At 49.6% G+C, this 22,537-nt stretch overlaps 1 protein-coding gene across 1 annotated transcript; it reads left to right on the top strand.

Annotated features, from left to right (window-relative positions):
- Positions 1 to 13,851: 13,851 nt before the first annotated feature.
- Positions 13,852 to 22,257, top strand: LOC309415527 (endothelial lipase-like; the record flags this gene model as incomplete). The annotated part of the gene is given in 11 exon segments (XM_082013068.1): positions 13,852 to 13,950; positions 13,952 to 13,961; positions 14,086 to 14,282; positions 15,158 to 15,337; positions 16,021 to 16,132; positions 17,293 to 17,517; positions 17,965 to 18,207; positions 18,699 to 18,819; positions 19,387 to 19,605; positions 20,527 to 20,619; positions 22,236 to 22,257. Coding segments are annotated over 11 exon segments (1,521 nt in total).
- Positions 22,258 to 22,537: the final 280 nt, after the last annotated feature.

Here is a 22,537-nt window from a genome sequence, read left to right as displayed (position 1 = left end):
CTCAGAACAGTGGTGATGTGAAGAAGGATCAGCACCGCCAAAATACACGCATGACAGCCCTTCTAAGTCAAGCATTACTAGAGAAAAATAAACAGACATGAAAAAGTGCACCCTCTGGGGTCTCGTGACTTTCAGGAAACAGTAAATATGTAAAAAGAGATCTCAGCGGTAACTTCCAGCACTTTATTGGTGTTTCAGTTCTACTTCCTATGGAACAAGAACTGCAATATTTCCAAGAGCGCTAAGTTTCCAGATGCAATAAATCAAAACTAGCAAAAGCTGAGGTCCTCAAACACTTCCATAGCATTCCCCACAATACTTTGAGAATCTTCTCTTGCAGCACACATGAATGCAACTCTCCTCCTTTGTCATTTCTGCCCTCCCGTCTGCACCTTCCTCTGTGTGCTGCCAGTGGAGGAAGCCAGCCTTTCCATGGGAAGCACCTTTACACGCAGCTTCTTAGCAGCAGCAGAGCACAGAAGCCACAAGACATTCAGAGAAAGCTGGGAGAGAGATGTGAAATATAAGTAGTTGACACATGGTGGGAAATATCACATGGTCACTGAGTTCAAACGAACAGGGCACATTTTCTATTACTTACATTTTCTGGTTTCCCCACACATGGAACTGTTTATGATCAGCTGCTGAGGGCTTGCAGTGGTGGAAGCGTAGAGGTAGGAGCTTCTGTGGATGGTGTCAGGAAATGTGATGCATGTTTTTATCTTTGTTGGGAGGTTAACCACTGCTCTCAGAGGCAGCCTAGCACGTATCTGGTGCTGAGATCAGGGCTGAGGCAGCTTGCATGTGCCCTTGTTAAGATTTACCCTGATTATTCCCCTGGTGCACCAGTTGCCTTGGATATTTAGCCTGCATGAGCTGACTCAAAAAGAGCTGCTGGATCCTAAGCAGAAAATTTAGGCACGTAAGTCCACAATCATGTTCCTGAAAACTCCTGTGTAAGAGGCAACTGCCTCCTAATCCTGTGGGAATCTCAACTCCATAGGACTTTACCTTAAACTCCCCTGGTGCCATCCCTCTTAGCTCCCCTGTCCATACCACCCAGTCCTGGTGATTGTGCTGTGCATGCCCAGGAAGACCTCACTCTCAGTAGGCATTGAAAGCAAAGATCCAACTGTGTTCAGACCTGAACCGTTCCTCTACCTTGTGCTCTGGAAGCTCCTGCTGGTAGCATCCTCCTGCGAAGGGTTCATCACAAGGGCAGCAAAGGTTTCTACCATCTCCTGAGGCAGAAACCTGCAGAAAGCGATAGTGCCCATCTTAACCCAGTGGCATGGTGGCCACAGCACGCTCCAAGGACATGGGAGACCCACTTTCTTCCTTTGAGAGGTTTCAAAACTGCAGCCTAACCACAAGGCCATTCTGTGGCAAAGATGTTCCCACCCTTCCTGCTGCCGGTTTTCTGCTGAGCAGCCCTCAATGAATTGGCTTCACACCTCTTCTCTGGACCTGCTCCTGGGGCCGGAAGGGGGCTGCACCTGTTAACCTGACCTGGAAGAGCCCAGCAGGCAGCGGGGAGTGTACGGGTACAGGAATGTTGTATCACCCAAGTCCTTTCATGGCTTTAGCTGTGAATAAACAAGCAGCCTTATCAGTCCTAGTGGAATTGCCAAGCCAAATGTCATCCTAAGTGACAATCAGTCAACGCCCTTGATAGTCACCATCCCTCCTGGCCAGAGGGAGAGGTGAGCTCCAAGACTGGCCAGGGCCATGGTTTCACAGCAGGACTGGAACCAAAGGCATGGCTGCTCAGTGCCAAAAACAGAACTCCTTTCCAGCTGTGGGACCCCCCTGCTCACCTTCCGGCAGCTCTGCTGGGGTTCAACCACTGCCGCAGCAGACGTGACAGAAGCAAACCTCCGCCTGTCCTCAACCAGCCGGTGCAGAGGCCAAGGCATTACTTTTAGCCCCTACCCTGCCACAGCTCGAGCACCTGCCTGTCAGCGCTGCCTCTGCCGCCCTTCTTGAGGGCAGTCATTTCTAACAGAGGGGCAGGTGGAGCAACGGGAGGATCTGTGCTAAAATGTCCGTGACAGATAAATCCATTAGGGCTGATTGGCCAAACTTCACTCTGGCTCGCTAAACCACACCAGGTGTCTGCCGTGCTACAGGGGAGGGTTTTGACCTGTTCTTTGCACAGGAACGGAATCCAATTCCTCCAACTTTTTTGCAGATTTCTTGGCATTTATCTTACAGACCCAGTTTTTTGAGTCCAAGGGTTATGTGGGGATATTAACTGTCATTCACAAAATTACATACAAACGTGTTGCTTGTCCTAATGGTTAAACCGAGAATCTTGAAGACAAAGACATTTTAAATTGAAACCAGCTTGAATGCTGTAAACACTGAAGCTCTCCAGCCTTCAGACAGCTTGCTTGCACCTTCTTTCCCTGAACTCCTCTCTCCTGACCAAGCCTATGGACTACTGCACTCCTCCTCCCAGATGCGTGGCTCCTCCAGAGGCACAGCTCGCTCCCGTTCTTTGCCTTTTCCTCCTACGGTCAGCAAAACAGCAGTGTTTGGACAGGTGGTAGGTGAGTTCTCCAGCTGAGCCACTTTCCACAGCCAGGTTCTAAAATCTACTGACCCAGGCAGTGAGTCCCAGAAGCAAGAAACAAGATCTCTGGGCTTGGAAAAGGAGGAAATGCATTTCCAGAAGATGGACTGACCACCAGCAGCAGGACAAGGCACTACAGGAGTTTTGCTCTGCATCAGTAACTCTGTCTTGGTCACTTCAAGAGTTCAGTTATGTTATATATTCCTCACTGTGATTTTTTAAGAAGAAATGCTTCCATAGGGAGCCAAAAGTTCCTTACTTAAATAATAAAGTTATTCATAAACATATTTATCTGTATATATCTATATATAAATCATCATAAGTGTATCATCTAAAACGTGAACACCTGGAATGCTTTTGATTCCCTGTGAGTCCTCCTAAAACACAGGCAATTCTTTACAAGAAGAGGTTAGCTACACAGTCTATTTATTTCTGTCGTGTATATACTGTACCCAGTCCAGGGCTGAGGAAACAGCCAAGGGAGCTCCGTGTCATGAGAGCTGGGTGTCTGTCCTTACCGTCACCACTGCTGAAGCATGACGCAGCAGGCACAGCACCTTCCTCACCCTGCTGGTGAGCATCCAGCCGGGAGCATGGTCAAAACAAAAAAACCCACAGCAATCGCTGAGATTGTCTTAATACTCAACATTTTTTGGCATATTGTCCTAGAGCTACAGGCTCATCCACCCCCTGCACGCCCAGCTAGGAGAGAATCACAGGTAAAATAAACTTCCTATGTGATTAAATAACCTTGTAGCTGAAGTTTGTGTTTATTCAATGTATTTCTTGCCAGCAAAACATTTACGCAGGTTGTGCGGGTCTGTGACTGCTCGTTCATGGTTTTAATTGCCAGAAATGGACCAGCCAATCAGCTTGATGAGTGAGGCAGTAAATAAAGACATCATGTCAGTGCCTGATCATAAACACTATTTGGGATAAATTGAGTCCTGGGCTTAGGTTTGCTCTAACCTGTCTAGCTCATAACTGAGAAATACTGCTTTAAATGTGCTTTTGGTTAATGAAACCAAAAAGATGCCTGGAATCAGGGATTTTGCCCACAGTTTGCATCCACAATTTAGGCACAAATGGAAATGCAGGGAATTCTGTTTAAATGTAAGAGAAAACTTTTTTTTTTACTGTGAGGATGGTTGAGCCCTGGAACAGGTAGCCCAGAGAGGTTGTGGAGTCTCCATCCTTGGAAGTATTTTAAAAAAACAACTGGACAATATCCTGAGCAACCCTTCTGGCTGCCCCTGCTTTGCGCTGCAGGGGGGTTGCTCTGGACGATCTCCACTGGCACCTTCCAACCTCAACTGTTCTTGATCTGTGAATCCTGTCAACATTTCTAAAGCTGAATGTGCCCTGTACTGTGAAACACAGCCTCAAACTCCATCCGTTGCATTGCGTGTCCTAACCAAAATGGATCAAAGAAGCCTCCTCTTCTCCTCTGTTATTATCTGTTCTTTTTGCAGCAGCCCTGGTGAAGAGCTCCTCTGGATCAGCTGATAAACCACAGTCAAACCTGTTCTTCTTTTCCAGGGGCTTCTGCACCTCCACCTCCCTGCTGGAAGACACAGCACAGAGGGACCCGGGGCAGGAACAGTCCTTGCAGGCAGGACCTGTCTTTGTCACCCCTGCAGCCCTCTCTCTTCTGAAACAAGGCGGAGATCTGCTCAGACCCTGGGAAACGAGGTTGGATGATGCCTGTTAACACAACCTGTGCAAAAGTTGCAGCCAGCAGGCAGGGTTCTGTACAGGGCATTGCGAGAAGCTACAGCCCTGAACATCTACTCTCTTCCAAACTTACTGTCCGTAGCAACCCTTCCAGTATCTTCACTTATCATCCCAATGTGTGCTTGCTGTGTTCATCCCTTCCTCTTCTTATTGTCAGACATCTTCCCAAGGTTCTGCTCTCTCCTGCTTTGATGATTGCAGCATCTTCCTCTCCACAAGACACAGACTTCCCCACTTTGATCCCAAATGTCATCTCTGAGGTCATCTCTCCCTCCTGCCTCACTCCTTCCCTTCTTCTTCCAATCATCCAGCTACCTCCCCCTTTGCTATTGCAACAACTCTGACACAAGCTCCCTCTCCCAAAGCTTTCCCTATCTGTCCACACTTGCTAATCCTCTCTAGCTGTGCTGCCCTCCCCCTCTCCAACCTTTCCGCTCCCTATGGTCTTTTCCAGCGTGCATGGCCCAGTCACATGCTGGTGCTTGGGAAGGTCATATGATGGGTAGGCACCACAGGGCAAGTCTGTGGCAGACATCTGCTGAATGCAGGGCCCTGTTAGGTAGCACACCTCCAGCTCCCACCCCATCCTATGGCCATCAGCCAGCCTGTGACTCAGGTGCTGGACCTGCAGCATGCAGGGACGTGATGCCGACTGCATGGGCACAGAACGGGAGGCAGAGGCCGTGGAGTTGCACTGCAAATGCACAGAAGGAGCGTTAGGCACAGAGAGGTGGTTAGTGGGATCCTGCACCCATATCCCAGACCAGGCAGGTCTACTGCCACTGCTCCCCTGTCCTGCCTGCCCAGTCTCTGCTCACGCTTCCTACATCATGCTCTGCCTAGAAAACATCAACTTTGACCTGTGAAGCGTATCTTAGAATCATAGAATAGAATCACAGGATGGTTTGGGTTGAAGGGACCTTTCAAGGCCATCTAGTCCAACCCCCCTGCAGTGAGCAGGGACATCTGCAACCAGAGCAGGTTGCTCAGAGCCCCGTCCAGCCTGACCTGGGATGTTTCCAGGGATGGGGCATCCACCACCTCTCTGGGCAACCTGGGACAGGGGTTCACCACCATCAGTGTGAAAAATTTCTTCCTTCTATCTAGTCTGAATCTGCCCTCTTTTAGTTTAAAACCATCACCCCTTGTCCTGTCGCTACAGGCCCTGCTAAAAAGTCTGTCCCCATTTTTCTCCTCAGCCCCTCTCAGCCCTGGCAGCTGCAGGAAGGTCTCCCCGGAGCCTTCTCTGCTCCAGGCTGAACCCCCCCAGCTCTCCCAGCCTGTCCTCCCAGCAGAGGGGTTCCAGCCCTCGGAGCGTTGTTGGGGCCTCCTCTGGCCCCGCTCCAGCAGGTCCATGTCTCTCCCGTGCCGAGGGCTCCAGAGCTGGACGCAGCCCTGCAGGGGGGTCTCCCCAGAGCGGGGCAGAGGGGCAGAATCCCTCTCCCCCACACACAACCTGCTGGCCACGCGGCTTTGGATATAACTGACCTGCAGAGAAAAGCCCTCTTGTGTTTCCTGTGCCCTGACCTTAGTCTGCCTGTCTGTCCTTGGACTGGGAGTTCCTGGGTTGAGTATCTGTACATCACAGGCAGGAACATAAGTACAAAGTACTAAGAAATGCCCCAAGCTTTTCTTAATTAATTACAGAGCCACTGACTCTTCCTAATGAGATCCACATACTCAACAAACACAATAAATGGGAGAAGTTAGGCAATTAGGAATAAATGGCCAGAGGGTAAAGCAGAGGCTGGTGGGGGACCAGCATCCCCAGGGACATCTAATTTTTTCCCATCTTCATATTGCACACGCTGCAAATCCATGTGATAGATGCCCTTTTCATTGAGACACCAAGGAATGAGGCTGGATTCGGGGGTGGGATAACTGAGGAGTTCTCAAAGTAAAACGTGCAAGCTGGTGAAAAATGAAGTGAATAATATTGTTGGTATAAGTAAAGCCAACAGTTGAGGACAGCAGGAGACTCCATCTCCAAGGATGGCTGGAGGCTTTCCCCTGTCTCAGGCAGATCCCAGCGCTATGCCGTGCTCAGATTTGGGAAGGCAGAAGGTTCAAAGGAGAGGGTAAATAAAAAGTGGATGCTGGAGAACAAACGATAACGACCTTGATGATACACCATCTTATGCTGCTTATTTATGTGCCCTGAAATGTTTGTCACACCTTTTCTGAAAAATAGAAGATGCTGCATAAAGTCTATGTTTGTGGTTCAAAAGACCATTCCCCTTTAATGTGAATCACAGTAAAATGCTGCCAAAGGAACTCCTAAACACCAGACAAATCAGCAACCAGGACCACAAAGAGAGGAGGAACTTGCATGAGCTGTCTGACCCAACACAACCCAGGAAGAAAGAATTAGCTGAGATTTGCAATCATAAAGCTTGGGTGCAAATTAGCAATAATGAAGAGAACTAACATTATATGTTTTTATAAGGCTTTGCTAAAATAAGTAACAAATTAATTGGTTTTAATAAATAACTCCTTTTTTTTTTCCCCTGTAGGCACAGGGAAGTTGAGTGGCATGCTCGGAGTTTCCTCATTTTGGTGTCCATCCAGATTTACAGGATCAGTTTTGAAAGCTTGAGTGCCACTGAGATAAATTTAAAGTGGATTTCGGAGTGTTGAAAATCAAGCTCCAGATGGCTGGTTTGGGGTTTAGTCTGGGAAGTTTTCAGAGAAGGAGAAGATGTCAGCTTATGAATTATTCTGCCAAAATACCAACTTGCAAGATCTTTTAGCTGCTAATTACTAGAAACGAGCCCAAAGACAGAGCTGTGCCCCCATCTGACCAGCCCATCTAAGCAAGCAGGAGAGCCGCTGCCTGCTCTGCCAGTTCTTACAGTCTCCTGTCTGGAGTCCAGCTGAGTGTTGAGTACCTCTCACTGATGGTGCTACCACCTCCACTCCAGACTTGGGCCAAATATTCCTGCAGATTTGAAGAAAAAGCATGTGGATAAGGATATGCACTCTAAAGCGATCCCTAAACCATCCCCCATACTCCTCTCTGGACTCTCTAGCAGCTCCAGGCTCCACTTAGAAAAAAAGTCAGGGGAACAGTGTTCATCATTTATCCTTTTTTTAAACGTTTGCCCTTTGCTGGATGCAGGAGAGTTAAAGCAGAAGCGCCGCTGGGGGCTCACCATGCACCATCTGAAGGGTCAAGTGATGATGAACTTCTGAGCCATTTCTCCAACCCCCACCAAAATAGGACCTCAGAAAGGAGCAGAAGCAAACATCCCCCTGGCCACCCACGACACCTCTGCACTGCCAGTGGGCTTGGCTCCAAGTCCTGTTCAAGCCCAAACATGCTCAGCATTCATACAGCTTGGATGGAAAAGCATGGGCTTTTGGTAAAGGTATAAGAAGAGAGAAAATATACGTCATTCCTCGGCACAGACCTAAAGATACCCTTGTCTGCAAAGTGCATGGAGCAGGTCCACCACCCACTCCTGGGTCTTCGGTCTGACACAAAGCAGCCAAGCAGTCTGGATCTGTCTTACGTACCACGGGACATGCTAGGAATGAGAAACCACTGAATTACACTTGTCCTCTTGGACACAGGGAATAGGTGTCAGGACACACTGAGTTCTCGCTGGCTTCCAGCCTGTGCTCCTGCACAGCTCTGCTGCAGCTCAGATGGGGTAAGATCACCTGAGGGTCTCTGCAAGAACCCCACGCTCAATCAGAGCAACCTGGGGACTAACGCAAGGCATGGGCAGGCGTGAAAAGAGATAAAAATCAGCATAAAAATCACTTCAAGCCACTCAGGCATGTCTGGGAAAATGCCACAAGAAAGAGTCGGCAAGAAGAAGCTTGTCCTTGGTGAAGGGTGGTCCAGCAGCAGGACTGGCGACCTGCCGTGGGGAGGGGGAGGCCGGCGGGGATGAAAGCCTTCTAGAAACCTCCCCGAGGATGGTGATGCCCGGAGGCAGGTACAAACTGTAACGTTCCTCCCTGTGTGACAACATTCACAAGAATTAGCATTTCTCAGGAATGCGGGGATTTATTCTTCAAGGCCCACCGTATCTGTGAGCACTACAGCCCAAACACTGCACCAACAGAGCATGTGCTTGATAAGAACCCAGGAACAGATGCCAGCGGATTTAATGTGGGACAGGAGGCCCATTGCAGGTTTGCAGACTGCTGGCAGGGTCAGCTGTAAATATTCCCTCACAATCAAAGGCATTCATCTAAGGATTACATGCTGGGGGCTTTGTGGTAAAGTAAATTTGCAACTAACAGGACCATTAATAGTCAGACAGTTTAGTTGCCTCGCTGGCTGCCATTTATTCCCCCCCCCCCATCATTTTTACTACATCTAAATACCATGGGGATGTGGGACTTGAATGATGTGGCCTAAAAAATCAGCTTAGAAGAAGCAGGAGAGGGGGTTACCTCCAACAAAGAGAGCTCAACGGGGATCGAATGGGGATATCAATAGTGGGTAATGCTACTGAAGCATGTGAGCTGATTTCATAACCTGATGGAGATTAGCTCTTCTGTAAGCAAGCAAACCTATCGAGGGGTATCAAGTATTGGTCCTATAAAGCACGTTCATAGAGGGGCTGTATTTGAAAGGCTGAGGAGGGGAGGAGAGATGTTGTGGGGTAAGGAATGGCTGCGAAACAAAGACGGCCTGTTTTCACCTCAGTTTGATGCTCGCAGAACAAAAATATCCAGAGCAGAAGCTGTGCCACATAAGTAATATCTCCCCTCTCTAAGTATAAAATAATTGGTGGCGTGCTGGGATGATGACAAACCAAGAGGTCCTGGGCTGAGCAGGCGCAGGGGGATGCAAGGCTTAACCCGGGACGTTATTTCACCGCAGAGCTGCCTCTCCAGGACCGCAGACCCTTCGGGGTGCAGTCAGCTTTGCATGCCCACCCGATGGGGGGGTCCTCCCACGGCCCTTGCCCCAGCTTGATGCACCCTGAGGTTGCTGCCATCGAGCAGCCCTTCCCTCTCTCGGTTTGTTCTCCAGCCCTGTCTCTACCCGTTCTCCCCCATCATCTCAGAAACAAATTAGGCAGAAGGAGCCAAGAGGGAAACTAATACCTATCCCATTAAATTCTACTGCCTGGGCTGTGTTTTATAATTGAAAAGAAAAACTGTTTTATAACTTAAAAAAAAAAAAGAACAATCCCTGTCTCTCCCCTCCTCCTTTTCTCCTGCAAATCCTACTCGCTCTTTCACTGGAGAAAAGGAATGAAAATAGAGAAAAAACAGGCAGGAAGAATGAAGGGTGTGTAAAACACTCTCAAGTTTCTAAATGTGGAATTAAAAATTTACAGAATACCAGTAATCACTCCCTGACACTGAATAGCTGTTCTAAAGCAATGAAATAAATCTTTGGCTTTTGCAAATGAGCAATCCTTAATAGGAGCATCTTTGACTCTTCTTGTGCCATTGCTTTCAGTGACAAGCACCCCACAAACCCAAAAGCCCCAATTTTTCCCCATCAGGAGGGGTCACTCAGGCCAAGCGCTCCACTTGTGCCTTCCTAGCGAGGTAAATGCGACGGGATGCAATCTTAGCCACAGGACTACCGTGCAAATCCCTCCTGCAGCCACTCACCGAGGTGGTGGTACCCTGTCCCGGGCAGAAAAACTCTCTCAGCTACTCTTTCCACAGCAGGTCATCCCTGGGAGAACGAGGGATGCAATCTCGCCAGCACTGTTCATGCACAAGGCTGCTGGCTATGTTCCTCATGATCTCCAGAGACACCCACACCAGAATTACTCTACCTCTGCAGGTCTTTAAAGAGGTTGTGTGATGCTGAAGGATCTTCCCTTTTCCCTTAATGCTCAGCTCTTCGATGGTGCGGTTCATTCATACTTCTTGCTGCGATTTCTGCAAGGAAAGGGGGTAAAAGCATTAAAGACAATTATTTTGCAAAAGGCTCCTGATTTTGGGCTCCTTGAGCAGGACAGTGACAGCCTGTTCCATCACGGATGCTGAGCTCCTGCAGGAGACACTGACCATAACCCCAGATCCAGGGGGACCTGGACAAGCTCGAGGCATGGGCCCGTGTGAACCTCATGAGGTTCAACAAGGCCAAGTGCAGGGTCCTGCCCCTGGGTCGGGGCAACCCCCGGTATCAGCCCAGGCTGAGGGATGAAGGGGTGGAGAGCAGCCCTGCTGAGAGGGACTTGGGGATCCTGGGGGATGAAAAGCTGGACACGAGCCGGCAATGTGCGCTCCCAGCCCAGAAGCCAACCGTGTCCTGGGCTGCCCCCAAAGCTGCGTGGCCAGCAGGGCGAAGCGGGGGGGGATTCTGCCCCTCTGCCCTGCTCTGGGGAGACCCCCCTGCAGGGCTGCGTCCAGCTCTGGAGCCCTCGGCACGGGAGAGACATGGACCTGTTGGAGCGGGGCCAGAGGAGGCCCCAACAACGCTCCGAGGGCTGGAACCCCTCTGCTGGGAGGACTGGCTGGGAGAGCTGAGGGGGTTCAGCCTGGAGCAGAGAAGGCTCCGGGGAGACCTTCCTGCAGCTGCCAGGGCTGAAAGGGGCTTAGGAGAAAAATGGGGACAGACTTTTTAGCAGGGCCTGTTGCCATAGGACAAGGGGTGATGGTTTTAAACTAGAATAGGGCAGATAGATTGAGACTAGATAGAAGGAAGAAATTTTTCATGAGGAGGCTGGTGAACCCCTGTCCCAGGTTGCCCAGAGAGGTGGAAGATGCCCCATCCCTGGAAACATCTCAGGTCAGGCTGGACGGGGCTCTGAGCAACCTGCTCTGGTTGCAGATGTCCCTACTCACTGCAGGGGGGTTGGACTAGATGGCCTTGGAAGGTCCCTTCCAACCTGAACCAGTCTGTGATTCTGTGATTCTATGTTCTGCACTTATGGGAGCAGCATTGAAAGGGTTTCATTGCTGGATGCATGGACATAGAAACGTCTCAAATTAAATGCTGCTGCTGAAAAACCTGTCTGATCCTTTCCTGAGATCACTGGCTGACTCCAGACCTTTATTTTGGCATAGTAATTTACATATCATACTGACTTTAGATAGTGCTACTAAGAAGAAGCTTAACTCCTCACATCCTTTTCTGCCTCCACATCTCATGGCTCCGCTCTGACTCGCCACGTTTGGTGCTGAAGAAGAATCAAGCCTTGGCCTCAGCCACCCAGCACCCACCTGCAAAGAGCTTGTGACTACAGCTGAGTGGGATGTTTTTCCATTTCCTATAAAAACACTCATTATTTCAAAAACGTTCCTGTTCTGCTTTTGGACGGAAGTGAGATCTTTAGGAAATCACAGTGGGGATGGAGAGAATAGAAGAACCAGAAAGACAGCCGCTGTCTCCCCAGGCATTGCCCCGCTCACACCAGCTGCTGGGATGAAGCCTCCAACATCCCTACAAGGGCTGTAAATATTGAGCTTTCAGCAATTTTAAGGTAGATCATTATCCATTTTACCCTAGTTTATTAATTACTTATGACAATATCCAGAAATTCCATCTGGGAGCCATGAAATCTTTCCCAGTGAAAAACTAATCAGAACTAGGAATTCCTCCTGAAAATTCTTGGGCTTAATGAACTGTTATTTCCCAAGCAGCTCTGGGTGGGAGCCTTTCCCCCCCAGGCCATTAGGGTTACAGAGAGGTCAAGTGCAGAGCCGCACTCTCTGCATTGATACGACGCCCATCACGACAGTTCCTGAGCATCTCCCTGGATGATCGTCACCTTTTGGCCGAAGCAGCCAGGAGTTATTTTGACGCGTTCCTTCCTTGCTGTTGCTAAGCTGTTCTTACTGCTACTGTCATTCCTGGAAGCCAGAGGCGAAGAGCAGGACCCCCCCGGAGCCTGGCACTGCACAGACAAAAGGAGGACACGCTGCTGCAGCTTTACAATGGCGAGAGGCAACAGCTGAATGCGAAGGCAGGGGAGGAAGAACGAGAAGCGGTCCACAGTCTGGCAGGGTTTTGTTGGCACCGGGAATTTTTTTAAATGATGAAGGGTTTGGTGATGGTGATGAGTTCTGGCCCCTGCAGGAGTAAGTCTGCTTGTGGGCCAGAAGCTGAGAAACCTCCGTCCTTTCTTTTTTAGGCCACTGCTGTGGGGATGCTGCTCCTCGAGGGGGACCACACAGCTGCGAGAGAGGCGGCGTCCCCAGGACGCTCCACTCAAACCCACGCTCCCAGGGGAGCAGCAGTTGGCGTCATCTCCAGCCTCCCGAAACAGGAGGTGCTCGAACAGCTCCCAGAATGCGCACTCATCCTGCGGAGTCGGAGACGAAGAAGTTCTGGGAATGATCCCCAAAAAGAGCGGCGGTCCCCAGCCACGACCCGCTGCGTGCACGAGAGCTATGAAAAAACCTTTTAGAATGGGGTGGCTTGGGATGGAATAATTTCAGTTGGAAGGGACATACAACGATCATCTCGTCCAACTGCCAACCGCCGTGGCGTCAGGAGGCGGCGGGGCTGGGGGAGGCTCGCAGGGGCGCGGGGTACACACACGGCACTCCGGGAAAGCGCTGCTGGAAAGTCCGATTAATTCTCTCCGTCAGCATCTGCTAGCGCGGGCTAAAGCAGCTCCCGTACCCGACCTCCCATTGTTTCCCTTGCTGTTGACGGGTTTTAGGCCTCCATCTTTTCCTCCTCACCTCTGCCCATCATTTGCCTGCACCTTTTCCCACCTTCTCCCCTGCCATTTTTATACGGCGCACGCCCTGACGCCTCCTCCTCGCCTTCTGCTGGAGTTTGGAGGGAAAGGGAAGGAGCCACAGGGCCGAGGAAGAGGGGGAAAAAGAGAGGGGGAACGCCGCGTGTCCCGGAGCGTCACCTCTCCTTACGCCGCACGCGGCCAGGCGGGAGCCGCAGATTAACATGAAATATCTTCACGTGACTGTTAAAAAAGGCGATTAAAAAGTAGGACCAAACGGTTAGTTCTAGGGTTCTGAACTATTTACTGGCGTGACCACAGAAGCCCGTGGGCTGCGAGTCGGATGATGCCCTTCGGGAAGTATCTTGTGCCCACCAGGTCCAGAGAATCCTGCGTGGCAAAGTGGGGGGGGGGTTCCCGCGGGTGGAGCAGAAACCCGCAGACCCACGCTGACACCTGGGTCGGTGGGCACAAGCACAGGAGCGCGGCCGCCCCACGCAGCCCTCTGCCCACCCGAGAAACATGCCTGCGCGGGTCGTGTCCGTCCCCTCCCGCCCCCCGGGGACCCACCCGTGGCCACCCCGGCGGACTCACGCACCCAAGCACCGCCGCGTGGCCCAGCACACTCCGCCCCCCCGCAGCGCCCCGCGGGTTCCCCACGCGGAGCACTCCCGCGGGCCGCCCCCACGCGTGAGCGCCGCGCCCCGCCCCTGCGGGCGCGTGGCCCTTCCATTCACGCTCTCGGCGACGTCACAGAGGGCGTGACCAATGGGAGCGGCGCTGCGGGCCAGCCCCATCGGGCCACGAGCACCGCCCCGCGCGGCCCCTTAAAGGGCCCCGCCGCCCGCGGAGCCGCGCCGCCGCCCGCCCGTCCTTCCGTCCGTCCGTCCATCCGTCCATCCATCCATCCATCCATACGCCCGAGCGATGAGGAGGCTCGTCCTCCTGCTGTGCACCGGCGTGACCTGTTGCATCGCGGCGGGAGGTGCTCCGCGGGTCGCGGAGCCTGCGCTGCCGGGAGGAGGTGGGTGAGCGCGGTCCCACGCGGGACGGGGTCGGGGAGAACCGCAGCGGGCAGGTTCAGCTCTCGCAGGTGAGGCTGAAGGCCAGCGGCGGGTTCAGAGGCGCTTTGCTGAGCCTTCCTCCTCTGCTGGGTTGCAGATGCCACCATCGCCGAGCTGCTGGAGCACCCGCAGGAGCGTGTGCCGGCACCGAAGCCGCAGGTGAAGTTCAACCTCCGCTCCACGCCGGACGCCGAAGAGAACGGTTGCACGCTCGCCATCGGCCACCAGAAGTGTCTGGAGGACTGCAAGTTCAACGTGACAGCTAAGACCTTCTTCATCATTCACGGCTGGACGGTAAGTGTGGAGGATCTTGCACGGCTCTCGGCGATGCTTGGTGTTCACTCTGCCCGCTCAGAGAGAGCAAACTGCCCTGTAAATGCTCTGCGTCTCCAGAATATGTGGGACTTGGGACAACTTCTCATGTTTTGAGCACTCTGGCCTCTTAGTAGCTGCACCTGAGCTCCCTGATGCCAAAGTGATGTGGTTCATACTTAAGAACTCTATGAAATCACCCAACTCATTGGCAACTGCCCAAAACCACTTCATGTCCACATTGGTTGGACTCGATGATCAAGGCAAACGATTCTCTTGTCTGTATAACGTGAATGTGGTAAAGGGACCTTGAGATTTTCCCTAAAATCCAACTAACTGACCACTGCGAAGGTGGCACTTATCTTGACACACACACAGACTTTCTGTAATCGCAGCTGTGTGGCCGCAGTCTTGACTTCTGCTACGTGGTCTCCTTGATAAAGAATGAGAGGCCAGGCAGGCTTTATTAAGCTTGCTTCTGCCTTTGTTGTGGCTGAGTGTGTGGCACTAGGGGACTTGTCAACTCTACCAGGGCTTATGCAAACAGTGGTGCCAGGGCTGGAAAATAATTTTGCAATCCATCAGAATTTCTGAAACTCTTGAGAAAAAGAGCGATAAGGTGGCATGTGATGAATGCCTCTCCCTCCTGCCTTAAAAGGCAAGGTAGCTAATTACACCCAGAGTGTCCCAAAACCTGTTTTTCTTATACTATTTGTGCAGTGCTGAGAAGTAGTGGGGCTTGCAGAGGAGCAGCATGTAGCTGGAGCAGAATATGTAAATGATATACAAATAACTTCACTGTGAATGTGTAATCTTGGTCCTGTGAGATGGAAACTAACACCTGAATCTCCTTCTAGATGAGCGGCATGTTCGAAACCTGGCTGGGCAGCTTGGTATCTGCTCTTCAGGAGAGGGAGAAGGATGCCAACGTGGTGGTGGTGGATTGGCTTTCGCTTGCCCACCAGCTCTATACCGATGCCGTGAACAACACGCAGATTGTTGGGAAGAGCATAGCGAGGCTTCTTGACTGGTTACAGGTAACGCCAGTTAGGAACTGCGGCTGTTGTAATGCTCCATGAGGGACTGTTGCACAAGGGCGCGGAGCATACACCAGCTCCAACGCTCACGAGTGGGGAAGGCTCTGGTGTAATCCAAACCCCAAGGCTTGGCGAGGCGATGGCTCATAGCTAAGGCGCTGCGCTCAGCCCTTGTGTGGGCAAGTGCTGCGGTGCTTTCCTGGGAGATGCCGCTTTGCAGCGTGCTCGGATCAGTGATGTTGAAGCGGAGTTCAAATTTAGGAGTCCTTCCTCCTGTCTGAGCAATGTGAACTCAGGGGCTGGGCACTCAAAGTCAGCTTTGGCTTGGCAAGAGGGTGGAAAAGGAGAAGGAAAAGGCCCACGGTGCTACACTTGGCACTTGAGCCCATGGCCAGTACTGAGGTCTGCTGGCAGCTCCCTGGGGAAAGGCTGCTCCAGATGCTGCTTAAACAAAGAAAATAATGATTGGGATTAAAAGCTGGGGACAGCGGTTGAGGACAAAATCACAAGTGCCCTCCAAACCCTTCAACTTGTCTGGATGAAATAAAAAAAAGAAGCATGCTTGTCTGCCCCCTCCCTCTAATCTCTTCTTAGAATTGGACTTTAGAGTCCTGCAGATAGGAGCGGTGCCAGGTGCCCTGAAAGACACCGGGCCAAATTGTCATATTTTTTTTTCCTTGCAGGAGAACCCGCTCTTCCAGCTGGAGAATGTCCACCTGATCGGGTACAGCCTGGGCGCCCACGTTGCTGGCTTTGCTGGTAACCACGTCCATGGGACAATAGGCAGAATTACAGGCAAGTGGCTTTTTAAGTGCTCTCTTACCTTTCTTTAGCGGCAGTGAATTTCCCCGAAGAGGCTTGTTTCCTGTGTTGCTGCGATATTGTTTTGGTTTTGGCTCATTCAGAAAGGACAAGTTTCCTACCTGTGGCAGCAGTGGTGAGCGTGGGTCCCTTCACATGAGAAAGTATCTTAATTTTGAACCCCAAATATAGGGGGAGGGGTTAAATGAAAAACCTTCAGAGGACACCCTAATTTTGAGTATATTTGAAGTTAAACGTGGGTTCAAAACGAATCCAGCTCAAGTTTTTACCATCCAAATCCTAAGCCTCTGAGTGATACTGGTTTTATAATTATAGTTCATAAACTAATGGAAGTGAGAGCTATTGGGTGTGGTTTGTCCCATGGGATGCTTGGTCAAAAAAACCATACCACCCAACCCCTCATTCTGAACATATGTTGAAGAGAGTGCTTGACTCCAGAGGAAAGCTGATTTCAACATGTGAGAACTTAGGGCATGGTACAAGGGGTTGCATTAACAGTTTAAATGTGACACCGGCAGTGAGAATTCCTCAGAGCCTAGCAATAAATATCTGTATTTAGTTAAGCAGAAAAATCACCTAACAGTCAAGTTGGGGAATGGCTCAGGAGCACAGCTTCAGGTCGGCAGTGAGGCTCAGAGGGTAACAGAACATCCCAAACCCAGCATGGGATCTCAGATGCAGGGATTACCTGGCTGGTGCTTAAACTTGTATTAGCCCCTCCATATGTCCAGTCTGAAAACAGACTAAATGCCACCAAGGCAGCTCTGGCTACTGGCAGTCTCTGTGAGGTGCTAGACCTCTTCTGGTGCTCGGTCATCTGCTACTTCTTAAAATATCTCCTCACTGTGACTGAGCAAAGACTTGTTGCTCCCAACAGGCAGTCTGAAGCCATCGCTGTAGAGCAGAGTGGTGCTACTACTGGGTTGTATTGCACCAAAAGTGGTATGGGACATCTTCATTTGTTCCCTCAGCCCGTGGTGAAGAGATCTTGGGGGACAGTATCAACAACAAGGCAGGGTCTGGCTGTGTAGCACCCGGTCGGGAGGGCTGCTAGCAGCAGGCTCCTGGCTATGTTCTCTATGAAATAACCCAATTCCTCACCTGGCATCTTGCGTACTGTCTCTTAACACCAGGCTTGGATCCGGCTGGCCCTATGTTTGAAGGAGTGGACCCTAGCAAGCGCCTCTCCCCTGATGATGCTAACTTTGTGGATGTCCTTCACACCTACACAAGGGAAACACTAGGTGTTAGCATTGGGATCCAGATGCCTGTAGGCCATGTTGACATCTACCCCAATGGGGGAGACTTCCAGCCTGGCTGTGGTTTAAGTGATGTCTTGGGAGCAATTGCCTATGGGAGTAAGTTCTCGTTACTTATTTTGCCTCTGGTCAGTGTAGACTCCTCACAAATAGACTCGGGTTGATGCTGGGGGATGATCTGATTTACAAGAGCAGAGAAAACTTTTTTTCCTTCTAAACTACCTGTACTACTGGAGGTAGTTGCTAGAAACTAGACCTGCTTTTAATTCTGAAGTAGCATGTTCTCACTCTAACACCTGATCATCTTCTTGTGCTGGGTCTAGAATCCTCTTTAAAGCTCTCATCATGGTAGAGACTGAGTGAACGGTCCTCTTCAAGTGTCTTCCACTAACCTCTTGAATTTCTACTGTTTGAAAAATGTTCAAGTTTGTCCACAGTTTTGTAGCCTCATTAGGCTACAAAAAGGCAAAGCTCACTATGTCTTACCAGCTGCTGGAGTGAGAAATGCTTAAAGAGAATTTATCCCTTGCAACTCTGCTTCTCTAGCAATCGGTGAAGTTGTTAAATGTGAACACGAGCGGTCCGTGCACCTCTTCGTGGACTCCCTCGTGAACCAAGATAAACAAAGCTTCGCATTTCAATGTACCGATTCCAGTCGCTTCAAGAAGGGCATCTGCCTGAGCTGCCGGAAGAACCGCTGCAGTGGCATTGGCTACAATGCCAGGAAAACACGCAACAAAAGAAACAGCAAGATGTACTTAAAAACAAGAGCTGACATGCCATTCAAAGGTACATGTTCCCTCTTAGAAAAAGCATATGCTCATCTCTAAGAGCAGACTCCCAAAGTCAATGTTGGGAAAGACGTAGAGGTGGAAGAGTAACATCACCTCAAAGCAGCGCAGCACCAGGCATTAGTCTTTTGCTCTTACCTGGCTGCATTGCTGTCCTGTGGCATTACTGGGCTCCTTCCTCCACATAAAATCAACAGGGCTCTGGCCATAAGGACACTCTGCCTTTTGAGCAGGACTACAGCAGATCATACTTGCAAGACCACCCAACCTTAGAGCAGTGTAAGGTTTGGGGAGCCCTCCCCAGAGCGGACCTGCCGCTGTTGTGTAAATGTCAACTTTGTATAAGGGCAGGAAAACGTGATCAAGGACGTCTCAGTAAAAAAGGGGTCTAGCTGTTGCCAGCCAACACTGTTTCACAAAGAGCAATGCTGAGCAGTGTTGTCTCTCAACAAAGTTGGTTCCATCTGTGCTCTCCTTGTTTCTCTCCAGTCTACCATTATCAGATGAAAATGCATGTCTTCAGCTACAAGAGCTTGGGAGAGGCTGATCCCACTTTCTCCGTCACCCTTCATGGCACCAATGGAGACTCTGAACCTCTCTCTTTAGAAATGTAAGTAAGCTGGCCTGCTGTGTTTACCTAAGTAAGAAGGCCACTGAGACTAGACAAGGTGACATTATTCTTTTTCCTCTGGTAACACTAGCATTGCACCTGAGCCTAGCAGCCTCACTTCATCACCATTCAAAAAAACAGTAACTTAATTATAATTTATTGCTGAGAAGGCAATTTGATGTGCCCAGCCCTCTACATACGAGCCTTCACGGCTCACTGTTGAAGTACTTTGTTTTGCTTTTCCTCTCTATCATTTATATATAGTCTGAAAGCACCCATATCCCTGGAGGCATTGGTGACCTCCTTTAGCCTCTCCCAGAAGAAATACAAGGCATGCAATTCACCTTTAAGCTATGGAAGGATGGCTGAGCCAAATACATGATGCCTTGTTTTGAACCAGCTAGCCAAGCTCACTTTCTTTAGTGTAATCAGTAATTAACTAGTGACAGTTGAATGTGGAACACTTGATAAGCTGCAAAGGGCTCTCTTTAATTTCATGCATGGAATGAATGAGCATCTGGCATGTTTCCGTATGGAAGATATGTGGAGCCTTTGCTTGTCTTTCAGGCTTGATCAAATTGGCCTAAATGCTACAAACACCTTCCTGGTCTATACTGAAGAGGACATGGGTGATCTTTTAAAAATCAAGCTCACTTGGGAGGGAACATCTCAGTCATGGTACGATCTATGGAAAGAGCTGAAGAGCTACTGGTATCGGCCTGTGAATTCTTCCCAGGAACTGCATATCAGACGTATACGTGTGAAATCTGGGGAGACGCAACAGAGGTAATAGTTGTGTTAGACTGCATGGGAGCTGACTCAAAACTTCTATCAAAAGGAGAAATATTCAGAATCTAGCAAGAAAAGTTGGGGTTTTGAACTTAGTTGGTATCTTGAACTGTCTTTCATTTTTAGTGTTACCACCTTAATGCTCCCTCGTGGTATAGGAGAGTGGGTTACTTGCCAGCATGGGGTTGCAAACTAGGCTTTAAGCAAAACTAGTCACCGCAGATTAAATCTGGGATGTTATTTAGATACCTTGACACTGTCTTGCCTGCCCTCGGGGACTATATTAGCCTACTTCAAGATGGTTTAGATCATACCCAAAGGGTTAAAGTACTGACAGCATCAAAAATACTGAAACATAGATGGGCACGGCTATTATTTACAGGGGTAACGTGCTAATTTGGCATAACAAGCTAGACCTAAAACTGCAACCAGTAACATGGTGACATCACCTCCTTAAGCACTATATTGCTCCTTCTGAGACCTCTGTAACTGGAAAGCTACTTGAGCAACCAACAAGAAGTAAAGCTGACAAGCGTGTAGCACTGCACTCCCAAATCTTGTGTTAACGTTGTTGTGAAGGTAACCCAGATCTGTCAAAGAACAGCAGTTGATATTGACAATTTCCCACATTTCTCAGAGCTTTAAATAAGCGTCACCTATCATCTGTAAGGTATCCTGCATCCTAGTTTCCACAATCAAAGAAACACAGGGGTAATAGAAGCAAAGATCCCCAAATAAAATATTTAAATAGGAAATAAAACAGCCATTCAACAGGCTAACGGTATATCAAGATGCTCTGCAGGAAGGTTGTCAAATCAGATGATCTGTCCTAGAATTAGCTGCAATCCGTATTACGTGTTATTTGTTTATCATTGAAAAAACAGGTGCCTTCTCTTGACTTGTGATTCCTCCTCCTAGGTTTGCTTTCTGTGTGGAGGATTCCCAGCTAACCAGTATATCTCCTGGTAAAGAGCTCTGGTTTGTGAAGTGCACAGAGGAATGGCACAAAAGGTAGGGAAAATGGTCTAAGAGGAATCCTGTCTGATGCACGTGGCTGTGCTGGGATGAGTGGAGCAATTTTTTTGGTTTTGTTTAGAATCCTGGAACCTCTTTTTCTTTGAAAAATAAGTTATTAAATTCTAGCCCAAGATTTCCAGCTATTAGACTTAATTTTCTTGTATGCCTTAACTATCACTAAGTGAGGATAACTGGCATTATCCTCACTTCTGATGGTGGTTTGTCTTCTTGTACCTTTACATGCTTCCTGCCAAATTGGTATAACGCAACCCTTGGGCCTAAAGAACCTGTCTGCTTGCTATCATGGTAGATGCTAAAAATGAGGTGCTACCAATGCCCAAGATCCATGCCATAGTGGAGAGGAACTTAGAGGCATTTATTAACTGCCTTGTAAAACAGAGCAAGGCTGGGAGTGCAGGGGCTTGCCTCAAAGATCGTTTCAGCCTGGTAGAAGATCTTGAGCTGCCAAGGAATCTCTTGATTAAAGTTTGAGCTCAACTGCGTGAGCAAGACTCAGCTGAGGACTTGCCATGGTGTTACAGTACTGACTCCCACTGCTTCACCTCCGGCTATGCTAACCTCTGCTGGTCCAGGAGGGCACAACCTCAGCCAATGCCAGAGCATCTCAGCCCTGCTTAACTTCTGGGGGACTTTCCAGACACCTGGAATCGGTCCTCAGAGCATGACTTCCAGTAAGTCTGGTCCCAGCAGTGGCAGCTTGATTGCTTCAGACTGCCTCTAGTCATGTGTTGAGTGAATCCCTGTTCATTTTACTAAATGATAGTCTCCTTCAGATGAAGCCCAGCCTTTTGGCCTCTCTTAAATTTCGATTTGTAAACTTAGAGCTTCGTCGCTTCTGATCCGGAGACAAAGTGCTCGTTAGGGCTAGCAAAGCCCTGTGGAAGTCATTCTTTGCACAGCGGCAGAGCTGAGCTCAGAAACGTGAGCTGGTACCGCTCCACGTTTGGCAGAAACCAGCAAGCTGTGCTACATACGGTAGCAAACAATTCTCTGAATGAAACCCCTATGCAAAAACTTGTTGCTCTGCCACAAGTCTTGAAAGATCAAGTAAATATTCCTGCAGGTACAATAAAAAGCTGGTTTGATACGCTAATGAGTCACCGCCATAAAGAAGAATTGCTGGCAGATGTGCCCTTCCTGCTTTCCTCGTGGAGTACGTCTTTTGCACGAGGCAGAGGAGCAGATCTGAGCTCCAAAGCACTACGGTTTCTAGGAAATGATCCTTCCTCCCAGAGATCACAAGCAGTTACTCACTGTTCAGCTCTCCATTCCTGCCAAGTCACTGGAAGATTAGAGTTCCCGACCTGGAGACTGAGTCTGCAAACATCTGTCCACCCTGAATGGATCTGAGCAGGCAGAGTCTGGCGTCAAGACCTGTAATTTCTGTTTGCAGTCTACTTGGGTGCATAATGTCTGCTTCAGGCTCTCATGGAGTAGCTACTGGGCAAAGTGCTGCTTTGACAGAATAAAACACCGACCTGTACTGCCTGAACCTGTTCTGAGTGTCCCAGAGTTTCTTAAGAATTATTTATTACTCCTCTTACCTCTTATATTTAACTAGATATCTTTTTCCTCTCTGCTTTTCCCAGATCTGTCTCAAATTTGCTTTGAAGACTTCTCTAAAGACTCACAACTGAGCAACCTAGATGCATGAAGACCACACAGGTGGCAAGATGCTCTGGCAAAAATCTGGCTTGGTAGCACTTAAAGCAACTAGCTCTTCAGGAGAAAACATCTTGGATCAGATGCAAGAAACTGAGGAGCAATTGATGGACTGTGGTCCTAGACCTAGGATAACTAAAACTACATTCTCCCTTCTCCAAGGAGCCTGGTTTGTGCATTTAACCTTACCTTGACCTGTTGCACGCTGCATTTCCTGCCCTGCTCCCAT

This window comes from Phaethon aethereus (genome assembly GCF_964289735.1).
Source record: "Phaethon aethereus genome assembly, chromosome: Z".
In the NCBI taxonomy this organism is placed as follows: Eukaryota; Metazoa; Chordata; class Aves; order Phaethontiformes; family Phaethontidae; genus Phaethon; species Phaethon aethereus.
Note: the sequence above shows the minus strand (reverse complement) of the source record. Positions and strands in the feature narration are given on the sequence as shown.